Source organism: Odontomachus brunneus, unplaced genomic scaffold (genome assembly GCF_010583005.1).
Source record: "Odontomachus brunneus isolate Ranch 3 - 2012 unplaced genomic scaffold, Obru_v1 Obru_scaffold_169, whole genome shotgun sequence".
Taxonomy (NCBI): Eukaryota; Metazoa; Arthropoda; class Insecta; order Hymenoptera; family Formicidae; genus Odontomachus; species Odontomachus brunneus.
In genome coordinates, this window is record NW_022639619.1 from 672250 (window position 1) to 686466 (window position 14217).

Consider the following 14217-nt stretch of genomic DNA (forward strand, 5'->3'; position numbering starts at 1 on the left):
GAGAGAGAGGGAGAGAGAGAGAGAGAGAGAGAGAGAGAGAGAGAGAGAGAGAGAACACGGAGCACCACACTGTATGCACCGAGGTTTATCTCTGATAAGGCCACTATCACCGTTTTCGTCGTTCACCATGTCGTCGCTCGTTGGGAAAAGGAGGGGGGCACATCGCTCCTCGCGAAATAATATAGCGCAACTGTGCCGCGAAACTTCTTCGCTCTCGCACTTTAATCTCGAGAGTATCGTCCGGCTCGACATTGCGCTCGTTACGACACGCGTACACGTTCTACGAATAAACAAGTTCTTTTTTTGCCCCTTCCCTCGCTTGCTCTCTCTCTGTCTCTCTTTCTCTCTCTCTCTCCCTCCTCCCCTCGTATCGCCGACGTAAGAAGCGATGATATGACATTTTGTCAATCACGCTCTAACGATTTCGCTTGATTTTTCCTTTCTCGTGCATATTCTTTTTTATTCTCTCTCTGCCACTTCTCTTTCTCCGTTCCTCCTGCCCCCCTCTCACTCTCTCTCTCTCTCTCTTCATCTGCCTTCCTATAGTGAGAAAAAAATGTTTAGTACTGTAATAATCACATAGAGAAGTAATTTCTGTAAATTATGTTCAAGAAAACTTGTTTTATTAAATTCTAATAACGTTAGTGACGATGACTATATACATGTTACTACCACTTCTGTGTTGGAACAAGCAAAAAATGGTTGAGACTAGAAATAAAACTAGTATTTCAGTTAGATCAACCATCTTGTTTCTCTCACAGTGTATTCGCACTCGCGATGATAAATCGCGATACGCGTCTTGTCCGCTCGCGTGCAGTTGCCGTCGTTGTTTTTACGGAAGCACTGCACCCGCGAGAAAAACGACTGTCATTTCATGGGAACGCGGTGACATTGTGGCATTTATCGACGTTGATGCCGGCGCGGCGCGGCGCGGAGAACGCAAAACACGTTAAGTGCGCTTTATTACGATGCGAATGCAAATGGGGAGCGAGATATTTCTAACATTTTTGCTTGTTAACTCCCGGGACGCTCGCGGCGATACGAGAACCGGGCGTCTTGCTGTACACGGCGTTAAATATTTATGAAACGCGCGTATAACTAAATAAACGTATCTCTATTACGAGATTCGTGTGTGCAGATCAAACGATATTCCAGTCTTTCTATCGATCTATCTATTTCTATCTATAACTTCGCGGATATTCGCGGCGACGTCGTGATGGAGCATAGTTATCGCGTTAGCACTCGATAAATGAAGCACACGATTATGCGCTCAGTAAGCTCGTTTAATCACGAGCCGAATGCAAGCCGAACGCTTACCGGCATGCAAGGTGTATCCTTCGTTTGTGGAACATTGTGAACATTCCTTAAAGAACTGCCGCCGCCGACAACGACGACAACGACTACGACTACGACGTCTCGCGCAATGCACACGCTTCTTCCTCACCGATGCATCGCCGTGTTCTTGCGAAACAACTGGCGACCGCGGAACCGTTATGCCGAGGCGTCGTTATTCCTATATGCAAGATCCTCGTAACGTCATCGGGAATCGGAGAAGGGAATCGTGCGTATGTGTCGGATAACTACGTCTTCTTAACGGTAGGCGCGCGCTCTCTCGCGTACTCGTTAGTCAGAAGACGAACGTGCGCGAGCGCTTAACGGAGTCTCGAAAAAAGATTCAGCTTCGAAATACGCATTCTCCGACGCGCGTCGATGCAACAGTTACCTCGCGCGCGGCGCGTTCCCGTTATATTATGTCGCGTTATCGGAATCCGCGCGCGGCGTCGAGCGGACGGACGATCGTGTGACGGAAAGAGCATTCTTCGCGTGGAAGAATCCTACGGAAACGCATTGTCGGCGGCGCCGCTACCGACACTGTAATAACGTCGATTAATTAGAGGGTCGAAGAGTGGATCTCGTTTCCACGCGAACCGGCCGGCGAGCGCGGATTTATTCGCCCGAAAGAAGGCGTCGCAAGGCGTTGTTTCCCGTAATCCCATATTCCGAGCGGCAACTTCAACCGGGAGAGTAGATTCCTCGTGCAATGAAATGGAAATGTTAATCTGAAACGTACTATGTGAAAGAAAATTTCAGCTCGTGTCACTAAATGAGGGGATCAGAAAAACTCGCTGACGAGAAATAATATCTCTGTTACACTAAAAAAAAATATAATCTCATTCTTAGCGAATCCTCTTACACACACACACACATAGATCCTCTTATATGTGGTCTCAAGATGATTCCTGTAAAACAAACAAAAATATTTTAACAGTCAGAAAAAAATTCTGGTCGCAAGATGTTATTTCCTGCAATCCCTGTAATGTTCTAACTCGAAAGAGTAACTATTAATTGAAAAAATTTATATATTATTGATATATAGATATTGTCAATATACAGTCTACAATATTGAAATCTACAATAATATATTGATATAAAGCTAATTTATGTATTATTTTTTCTCCTGAATTGAAGAGAATATATTTACTTGAAGTAGTGTCTTCTTATTACAAAAAAATTTCTATTGAGAATATAAGATTTGTATAATAAATAGGTGATGAAATTATTCTAACTTTAAGAGATATTGTGCTTAGAATATATTCCTTTTGCTTTTTAAAAGAACCCCCTTTGAACGGCCATGTGTCAGAGTAAAGTTTTCAATGATTCAGAGGATTCCGCTAAGGATAAGATAATATTTTTTTTAGTGCGATTCCAGGGAAACACGGTTACGTCAATCGGTGTAATTGAGTCGGCGATGTAAGCGCGACAGCGCGGTAATTTGCGTATAGAAAAAGTGATTTAGTCGATTCAGCAAATCTATAGCTTGGTATAAAATTAGCTATACAAAAAGAATAAAATTGAACGTTATAATTAAACAGATCTGCTAGTGCAGCAAGGAAACTTATACGCGGAAGCAATTATTAACAGAACTTCGATGATGAAAAAAGAACTATTATTAACCTGTTCACGAAGCAAACCCACCTTTGTCGATGTTATTTTAATTACTACAACGAATCACTTCGCATTTCGAGATAATAGAAGTTTACGAAACATGTCTATTAATTTTATTAATATTCGCGTATTAAACATGTATTTATTCAATAGATAAGGAAGAAATAGTTTGGTTCGTTTATGGAGAAATATGCTTCCACTAAGTCCATATTTGTTGAATGCAAATGTCCGTAATGAGAGATATCTCGTTGTGCGTTACGTAATTTAAGTTTTCCTTTTTATATCAATAACTATATGTTGTGATATAACATATTGATGTAAATATAACATAGTGATTGCACGTATCTTTATGTACGTGTGTATTTACATTTATGATATTTTGTCATACCACTTGATATCATTTTGTTAATGTGAATGCAAAAAATAAATATTCTGGATATTTAGTTACTCAGTGAGTAGAGTAAACAAACCTATTTCGGAACAGCATCTATTTTGAGACACTTTAATTTTTTTCCTGTATTAGCCGCCGAATAATATCAAATTTTCATGTTAGTAACAAAGAACGTGTTCTTTGTTACTAACATGAAAATTTGATATTATTTGACGGCTAATACAGGAAAAAAATTAGTGTTTCGAAATAGGTGCTGTTCCGAAATAGGTTCGCTTATTCTATTTTGGCTGTAGCTAACTTCTGTTGCTACATAAACTAATGATTCAGCTATGATGAAATTTGTCAATATATTAAAATTGCTTTGGTACAACAGCGAGAAAATCAGTTGCATATACCAAACTATATTTTCCACTTGCGTTACTTTCTCAGCATTGGATACAGAATCACGTCTTTGTTGTATTAACAAATCTGCCGTGCTGCAACATCAAACTTTATTAGGTGCAACTATGAGCCTAATGCGTGCTAAAGTTCCGCGATTTAGTTACTGTAACTAGCTGTCCGCATATTACGGCTACGTACTGAGGAAGAGAAATAGTTGATCTAACTAAAATTATAGTTATTTTTTGCCTCAACCGTGTTTTTTGCAGTGAAATGGTAGTAGTAACATGCATACAACGTTATCATCACTAACATTATAGTAGGATCTAATAGAAAAATAGTTTTCTTGGTCATAACTTATAGTAATTATTTTTCTGTGTGATTACAGTTACAAATACCAAGCATTTTTTCTCACTGCGGATTTGCTAAGCTAGCGAGGTTTTCAGTTGTGACAGCAAATCTTTTTGTGGCGCGAGAAAAATTCGGTCCGCTAATAACCGTCATCTCGAGAGAAAATCGATCGGGATTTTTGCTATCGATTCAACGGAGAGACATTCGACGGAAACGTACAACGGAGAAACTTCGGTCTTTGGGTGGAAATTAGCCAACTAATAGGATCCTGCCCCGAAGTAGAAACGGCATCGATGAAGGAAGCCGCGCAGTACCGCGACTGATACCGGGTTCCGCGTAAGAACACAAGGAATCATAATGACCGTGCATTCCCATGCTTCGGCTATTTTAACGATCACACGCCGGCGGCGTATGTAGACGGGTCTATTACGCGAATTATAACAGTACCTCGCGGACGCGGCGACCGTTGATCGGCGACGTTAATGCACCGCGACGAGCGCAGCACACTCCGCAAAAAAATCTTTTTGTTGAATCCAACGCATTTCGCGTGTCCCAGTTTATCCACTCTATTTTTGGCGTTAATTTAACACGAGGCAAATGCGTTAACAAATGGCACAACTTGCGCGCACACTTTGCATGCAAAATATGTCACCAAAGTGTATATGTTACATATAAATTGCGTTGCTTTTGCATATTAGAAAGAGTGAATGTGAACTCAACGCGCAACAGTCGAAATAACAGAAAATTACAATACGTTAGATCATACACGGATATGTCAAAGATTTAACAAAAGATTTCTATACGGATCGATTTTAAGGTAAATACTGCTTTTTTTTACCGTACAACAGACCTTCTGCACACACAGAAAAATATCATTCTACTACGAGGAAGAGCGATTACTCAGTTTACTTTTCTTTTTCTAAGCAATTTATCTTCGCAATAAAAGATATTTTCTTGTTAATAGTCTTAAAATATATACTCATCACAAATTTGAGAGAAACTTATTATCACGCACTTAAAAGAAGAATTTATTCTCTTGACAAGAATAAAACTTGTAAAACTTTGCCAAAGGTAAAGTTTAGTTCGACTCCGTGCAATAAGCAAATCGAACTTTTGGTCTTAATTTAATATTCTCAATCGAAATGCTAATCTTGTTAAAATATATTTTAAATAAATTTTAAATATATTTTAAATAAATTTCATACTTATGATAAAAACAAAATTTATGAGAGATTTATGAAGAATATGTAAATTTACGAAATACTTAAAGCCAGTAACGTTTATTTGAATGCAGTATATATTTTTCTGTATGCAAAATGACAGGATCACGGGATCGCTCGATCGTGTAGGTACGTGAATCGCCGTTGACAGGTTCACGGTTCGCGAGAATCAAGTTCTTGTTCGGGCTGAAAACGGCTGTCAACACCGATTGATATCAGCGCGGTACCATTAGGATCATTAATATTGATCAGTGGCGTGATAGCGCGAATTGATAGTGAAATCAGTCTTATTACCCAGGTGCGAGAAAGGGGTTGAGAGGAGAAGTGGCGGGGACGGGGAAGGGGGGAGATTGCATAGCTAGAATATGATGCCGCTGCTGATGCAGCAGCCGCGGCTGAGCGGATATCGAGATGGAGCGAAGCATTTTCTCAGCGGCGAAAGGTACTCTGACGTGATCCGTAAACACAATAGAAAGCACCGCGGAATCTAGGATAGCGAGCGAGGGAAGCCGCGCGCGTTGCTCCTCGCATTTGCACGGCGCTGAAGCCTGAATATCTGCGATCGCTGGTGCGTCCTATGTCCCTCTCAGCTGCCCTCCCCGAATCACGACAAAGACCCCCGATATCCGGCCAGTCAGGTGGAAAACAACGCCGTCATTAAGACGGACTGGCGGCGGCGGCGGCGGCATCGGCTCGCCTGTTTTGCGACACAGGTGTATGACGTCAGAGCTAACCTATCGAAATTTTCGTGGCACACTATGGGAGAATCTGGCATTTGAAAATAGAATAGAAAATGATATCGAGGTTGCGGAGCGAAATAGTATCGCGGCGACGACGTGAAACCACTTTCCCACGACCCGTGCAACGAGGCTCGTGTCCCTAATGAGTGTTTTCGCGTTATTATCATCGTTATTATTATTATCATTATCCGGAGAAAGTAAACGGGAGATTATGTGGGTATCACCGGGCATTATTCGATTGACTCGCGGCATCGAACACAGCCTGGTAGAAATTGAACCTCGTCGGTGTCTAGCCAGTCTAGTAAATTTCTGTTTAACGTCATTATTTAGCCGGTAATGTGACACTCGCTTCTTTTAATGGCTAGATAAATAAGTTAGTTAACGATCAAGCAAACGAAATTACAGTTATGACATGAAAAACGGCAAATAGTTGCTAACTAGCAATAACGCTCAATTTGTTTTTTTCTTTTTTGAAAATTTCATGATATTCACGTAACCTCCATTTTTACGTGCTATCTGACTCTTTGAAGTGCTAGTAGTGATATAGTAGTTGAAATATATATTTTGGAATAGACAGTGCCACATCTATTCAATCATACTCGATATGTAATTGCTAGACAAAGTCTAGACTACAAACTCGATTCTACACTTCGGCGAATAATCAGCCAGTAACGAATTAGTAGCGAGCTAGAGAATTTGATTTAGCTAGAGCTAGGTGCTATTAGCTTTTGGATCACAGTTACATTTCTGCTCGGCCAAGTGCCGACCCCGTCCGTGCGGAACGGCCGTGCCACAGCGGCTATCTGAAGACCGGAGTCGCGTCTTAATTCCGCGCGAGACGTCGCACGGGGACATGTATTCTCTTCTCTCCATAGTCGCGCGGCAATTATATTTTTATGACTTTCGCCTGCGCGCCGAGCATCTCGTCTCTCTAAAGTCGTTCGCCTCTCCTTCACGAGAGCGCACACACGCACGTACGCACGCACATACATGCACAGACTTTCGCGTTCCCCGTTTCGTCGTCGTCGGGACAAACGCTGGGCCGTAATCGACGAATTATCGCGACGGTCTCGTCGCTCAATAATGCGCGCCGTTCGTTGCCGCGCTCGGCGAATTAACATTCCGGCGATTCTCTCCGTCAGTGTTGATCGACGTCGCCGCGCGCGCTGTTTTCCTGGCCGGGAGGGAATTACGCGGGGGCATGTAAATGTAAAGTGACCACATTTTTTCTCGCTGCGGATTTAATTTTCGGAGCACATATCTACATTGGTCCTTTTGCGCGCCTCTCTCTCTCTCTCTCTCTCTCTCTCTCTCTCTCTCTCTCTTTCTCTCCCTTTCTCTCCCTCTCTTTCTCTTTCTCCCTTTTTCTCGTCCTTTTGCGGAAGGATACACGCGTTTCAAAATACCGTAGAAAATTATACGAATGACACGGTAAACGGGGAGCGAAGCGAAGCGAGGCGACCGGTTTTCCGCCCCACTCTTTTTTTCCTCTATTTTCCAGACGAATGCTGGAAAGGAACGTATTTTGCGCATATTGTTTTTTCTCGTTTTTCCATAATGGAAAAACGAGAAAATGAAATGAAACAACGTGTCATTTGCAGTTAATGCTTCGTAAAATACCTCGTTACTTCGAAAAAAAAAATATGTACATTCGATTACGGAATACCTTTCTCTCTACAATTAAATCGCAAAACAATCGTTCATTGTTGCCTTCTTTGTATTTTTGGATTTTCATCGTTTCGTAACAACACATACACCCACTCACACACACACATGTCAAAATGCCTCATGAACTATTAAAATTGTGTAAACAACGTGTACGAACGTTATACGTGTTGCGCAAAATGCAACAGGATGCCGCGGGGGTAAATGCACTCCGTTAACGAAGCTCTCGACAAGGATGACGATAGGTTTTCGCGATTTTGCGGAATTTGCTTGGATTTACAGAATCAAGTTCCCACAAATTAGTCCTAATCGGCTTTCGTTATCGGTTACAATGGTTGATCGCGAATGTTTTAATTACAACGCCGACAATGATGACGATGATGACGATGACGACAAAGACGGCGGAAACAACGATGAGGAAGACGACGACGGCAGGCGTCTGTCGATACCTCGCCCGGTGTCCGTTTGCAACGTGTCACTCCTGATATTTATGCTAATCGATACGGCAAGAAGTGGAGTTAAGTGTCGTTCACACGGGATTTAGTTGTACTATCATGGCTGCATTTTACATAGATACCGTCTACATCGATCGGGAATCATCGCGCGAGGCTTCCTGTACGGAATAAAAGGAGCACATTTGCGAAACTTGGCGCGCTCACCTTTCGAAATGTATCTCATTCGCGCGCGAGCGCGTGTGTAGGCACTTCGACCTACACGAATAGTTAACGCGAAGATCGAATTACGGTAGATTGGAATCGTAAGCCGAGAACTACACACACACGCAATATCTCTGTGGCGCGTCCGCACTAATCCGTATGTGAACGATACTTAAAAATTGATAGTCCTCGGACGTTCTTTCTATTTACCCTCGAAGGCAGAAGTGAGTCGCGACCACGATATCGGCCGGTCGTTATCTCGAGGTCTATCGAACGTGACTGGCCTCGTCGTTCCCCTTTTTGTCCCCTCAGCGAAGTCCTTCTCTCGTCGCCGACGACGCGATGCGAAATTGCGAACGACCGCGTGTCGACCTTGAGATGCGACCAAAAATCGTCAGCGATATATTTTCGGTCCTGAGGAAGGGGGTCGCGTGAGTCAGACCAGCAAAAGTCGGAAAGATGGGTGGGTGTGGGGCGCCGGTCGAATTGCGAATGTGCATTTGCGAATTGCGATTTTCGGGAAGACGCGACGAAAGGCTTCCTGGTGGTCGGCAAAGCGATTAGTCCTTTTCTCTGCCCCTCGCAATTTTCATCCTCTTACAAAATATTAGTCTTAATACACGGTTTTCGCGACGACCGGCTTAATTCCTCGAGAATTATAACAATCGACCTCAGCCGTGCTCGATCTTCACTGAGGGGATTAAGGGCGAGAGACTGCGACGCTGCTCGGCACGAATAAAGGATTTACTTTCGTCCTTCCCGTGAAAGTTCGTCGGGCCGCAGGGAGGCAAAAGGAGCTATCGAAAATTCTCGCGGAGAACGCGAGTCAGTGAAAGCTCCGGTCGTTATTCGCCGCCGCCGCCGCCGGCGCTAGTCTCTCGCCACTGGAGAGATAGTTTCTCCGTTCGTATTATTATATAGAGCAAATTTTCTTGCCAAACCGAAAAAGAAGAAAATACGAAGAAAGAGGGAAGAGCACATACATACAGCGCCGCGACCGACAATCGATTTAGCAGTAATTGCCGGGCATCGTTAGCCGGCGCGCCGTCATCCTCGTAATCGACGAGCGTTGACACGGCAGAAAGGATCCGTCCGGCCGATAAAACTCTTGAATTTCTTATGTCGTTCTGCCCGAGTCCGCCGGTTTGTTCGTTTAACTCTCGCGGGGGAATTCGCAGCGTAAACGGCCAACACCGTGGCTGCCGCGCGCGCGCGCGGACCAATCTAATAAAACGCACGCTATTCTCTCTTCGGGAATGTTGGGAAGAGGAATTAACTCACCCGCCAGTATATACAGGGTGTCCCAGACTCTCCTCCGCATATTTTGTGGGAATATAGAATGGGTTGAGATAAACCGTTTTGCGATATTCGCAATAATAACCGAGAAATTAATTGTAAAAGATTAAGGAAAAACGCATGCTCGAACTGAACAGACAAATTTCTCTACCGTTTCACAAACAACCATGTAGAATTTTAAGTTATCAATTTAAGATTATTGGCGAATGATCACGCGCGACATGAGTTGCGGCAGCGACTCCTGCCGTCGCGCGCTTGCAGATTGGGTCAAACTGAAGAGAAAAGTTCTCTGTCGCTTTGCGAATAACCACGTAGATTTTTAGTTATTAATCGAAGAACATTGTTGCATTATCGCGCGCGCGATCGTCCGTCAATTTTCCTTACTTAATAACTCAAAATTTCACGTGGTTGTTTGCGAAATACTAGAGGAACTTTGCGTTCAGTTTCACCTAATCCATATTGTACACGAGATATGAGACACTTTGCGTGCGTCAGGCATCTAATACACTGTCAGTGCATAACAGCGATTGATACGTATATAAACGAGAATCAACGGGAACTCGGAACGTGTCGGAAGACGAAAATAGGAAGGAATGACCTGCGGAGATTTACGATGCGAGGAGTAAGACACACGATATAATTTTGTTAAGCTCTCACATTTCGACGCGGTGGACGCGCGAAAACGATCGCCGTGTTTATTTGCGACGGCGGAAACGTGACAATCGGCGGAAGGTGCATTTCCCTACATTTACCTGCCTCATCGAAAATTGATCGCGCTGTTCGAAATCGTAGCCGTCGTAGCGGTCACTTTTAATGCGCTATGTTAGTGGAACTAATGCGAATCGAGTGTCCCTCGTGTATCGACGTTTCTATCATCGCGCGCGAATCTATTCGGCCCAATCGCGCTCGCCGATCTAATGTACGCTGCCGCTTCTTTTTCTTTCTCTCTTTTCTCTCTCTTTCTCTCTCTTTCTCTTTCTCTCTCTCTCTCTCTCTCTCTCTCTCTCTCTCTCTCATCTGTACACGACGAGATTCACTGTGTACAGTGTCGCGACGTCAATCCCGCGCGGTCGCGCGCTAATCGACTTTCCCCCGTCGAAACGAGGCAAAGTTAATAAAACACACGCTCACGTTTATGTTTCAGGTGTTGAGGAGACGCGTTGACGAAGAAACCGAGGTTTCCGATTTCCAAGATCTCGCTGGTTTATGCGTAGCCGTTGCAGCGACAAGTCTTGGCGGAGGAAGGTCGAACATCCCTCGGCACTCTACTCGGTCTGATCGGACCCGAGAAACCCGCATCGAGCAGCGAAAAGTGAGTACACACAAGAGACACGACCGGTCGGGATATCCGGAATTGTGAGAGTTTCCGCCTGACACAAGACAAATGTGTGATCTAGATAGAATAGAAATTCTATGAGCCGGGGAGAGGCACTTCAGCGTCGAAAAGTGAAGTACAAACATTCTATCGGGAACGATACGGCGCGACAAACATTCACGCGTATAGTCATCTTATCTCCGGCAACTCACGACGGAGCTTCCCTTCCTTCGCTGACGATAAACTTCCGCTCGGCCCGATATCATGACAATGACCGGTTGGATGATACTCACAGTGAGCGTGTGTTTTGCGACGAAAAGTCCATTCGCGCGAATTCGTCGGAATTGCAGATTAGCACTCCGTACTGCTGGCCGTGCGATATCGTAAGTGTTTGTTTCACTGACGCCTGCTCGGCTCCAACACTCTCGCTTCAACACGAATTGATTGAATAGCGTGAGGAACGCGCTGTTACACGGAAGAAACCTTTCTTGGTTAAATTAATCGAATTGGTGAGATATGAGCAAAGATTCCGGTTGAACTTGCTAAAATTCTGTTCAAGTTAACCAAAAATCTTGTCAAACTGGACAGAATTCTGGTAAGTTCAACCGGGATTTCTGATTCGTTCATATTTCACCCGACATTTGGTTAACCCGACCAAACTGGTTTTTCCGTCTGTTGTACAAACCGTCGCGCGAAATAGCGGTGCACTCTTTAACCGAGCATCCCAACAGTCACGACCAAAGTCTCCCCCGATCTGGGCTGGTGGTCAAATTTCGCACGAGTCCGGCTGCGAAGCTACCGTTGTCGCGGTTGCCCTCCTCACGGCTCCTTTGACACGATGTTGCAGACGTTGGCGGGACGGAGGAGGAGGTGGAGGAGGTGGGCGAGGAGAGTACGGTGAACCGGAAGAAGTACGGTGGCCGGCTCGGTCGAGGAGTTCGCCGCGGTGCCGGACCCGCGCATGCTTCAACAACGAGGCTGTACCGTAGCAGCAACGACACCACCCGTGACGACGAGCTCATCATCATCATCATCCAACATGTTCCCGCAGCAATACTGCCTGAGATGGAAGTACCATCACAGCAACCTGCAGACCATGTTCTCGCAGCTGCTCGAGCGGCAGGCCTATTGCGACGTCACGCTCGCCTGCGAGGGCAAGACGCTGCGAGCGCACAAGGTAAAGTTAGAAGTAGAGCAAGGCCGACGATAACGCGTGTCTTCCAGTGAGGTCAAAGGTACCAATGGCAAAAGTACTGCACGCACCTAATTCTAGACTTTCTCATTATTTTGGTCTTCAAATCTCAACGAGTTCGACAAGTATATATCGAACTCTAGCTTAAATTATCTTACGTTGCCCAGATATCTTTTATCTAGAACATCGAAACTTCAATTATCACAAAACATCGAGGGAATGAAATTAGAGGGAGAGGATGGGTTATTTGGATTTTATGTAGTCTATTTTATGTAGTCTATTTTTTACAGGATCCTAGAAAGTAACTATGCAAAATTTAACCTAGATTGATTAAAGGATTTAGGAGTCAAAGGAAACATACAGGCAGACATTCTATTTTAGGACGTTTTATTACATACATGTATTCTACACGGAAAAGAATTCCAGTTCGTGCAACTGAATAGGGCCTATATGGAACGAAGAGAAATGATGTTTCTGTAGGAGAAATGTTCAACAGGAATCTTTCTATTCCTATCCTGAGAGAAATCATATCTAAGAAATAAAAAAAATATTCAGTAAGTGCTAATACATTTACTTATATAAAATACTATTTAAAAAATAAAATACACATTTTCTTAAAATCTTAATTTTTTACAAAAGTAATTGTGTCTTCTATTTATATAAAAGAATTTAGATTTAAATAAATAGTTTAAATAATATATTATTAGTATCCAACGCGAGACTATCTGGTCTTTACCAGGCAATGGAGAATTCAGTTACATCAACAGGGTTGTTTTTTTCGTATATATTGAAAGTTTAAATATTTATATTTAAGGTTCTTGGTCGCGCGGAACTCTCGATTGATAACGTCAGAAGCGAGAAAATGCACGTTCAAAATTTCAAGGCCAGTCAAGTACCTAAGTAAAAGGATATATCCGTGATTCTTGGGATCGATTTAGCACATCTGTAAAATATTCCAAAAACTTTCTTGTTTTAACACTCTATAAATAACTGTAAAATTAACATGACATGCATGTTTTTCTTTTAGCGCTTATCTTTCTTCATTTCGTAAATTTTACGATTGTCTATTGGTTGTTAGAGTAAAAGGAGAGTATTTGGAATATTCGATAAATGTGTTCAATCGATCACAAGTGTCATTTTATGAACATAACTTCTTCACGACATAACTTCTTCGTCTCGACGTATTCCACAAGAATTTCGGACATACGATTTCTCGCTTCTGACGTCATTAATCAAGATGGCCCCGGCGAGGACACAGTAGTCTCAAAGACCAAAAAGCAATAAGAATGCCTAGGATCAGTTGCGCGCGCCCGGGAATTGGTACTTTTACCTTACTTCGCCGCTTCGTACGCCGGGTGACTTCACTTCGCTCGTTCATTCGCTCGGTTACGGTATAAATCGAAATAGATGCATTAGCGGACTGATTAGTAATCGTCCGTGACGCAACGCACGATCTGCGAGTCCGCGGCGCGGAACTGCGTTTCGCTGGAAAGTCGTCGATGTAAGAAGTTCCGCCGCGAAATCGAGAAATTAGTCGCGAGTGATTCAGGATACGCGGAAACTCGATTTCCGGAATTTCGCTGTAACGTGAAATTGGATTTATGACTGAAACTCGATAAGTGGAATTTCACAATTCGATTTACGGGAAATATATAATAAAATTGCCATTTTCCTCGATATTTCATCTCGAATACAGGCGAAACGAGCGCGGCTGCATCGCGAGAGTTATCTTGTCAATTTTCAATTAAAATAATCGAGTCTCGATTTAGCCCCGAAGCAACTACGGCTACACTTGCGTGCTCGTCGAAACGAACTTCGCCGCTAATCTAGAACTTCGTCTCGTCTCGTCGCGACTTCGTCGCTCGTCAAAACTCGCTTGTCGTGACGAAATGTCTAACTCGGTTTTCGGTAACACAGAAGAGGCTAATTGCGACACCACACTGGCAATACTGAAAATCCCGTCTACGCCTGGAACTCCGTTTCGAGCGTGCGGCGAAATGACGTTTCCACCCGTCTATGTACAGGGGGCGCCCCGAGTCGCCCGCACTTTTCGCCCATGGCGGGGGG

General features: G+C 43.7%; 1 protein-coding gene across 17 annotated transcripts in view; it reads left to right on the top strand.

Annotated features, from left to right (window-relative positions):
* Positions 1-14217, top strand: part of LOC116851258 (sex determination protein fruitless) — a 134194-nt gene that overhangs the window by 84696 nt on the left and 35281 nt on the right. For all 17 annotated transcript variants that reach the window (XM_032830523.1, XM_032830519.1, XM_032830517.1 and 14 more), the window contains 2 exons: positions 10788-10955; positions 11806-12135. In XM_032830523.1, the coding sequence (XP_032686414.1) occupies positions 11920-12135 (216 nt within the window). In that variant the 5' untranslated portion in view covers positions 10788-10955; positions 11806-11919. The remainder of the gene's footprint in view (positions 1-10787; positions 10956-11805; positions 12136-14217) is intronic.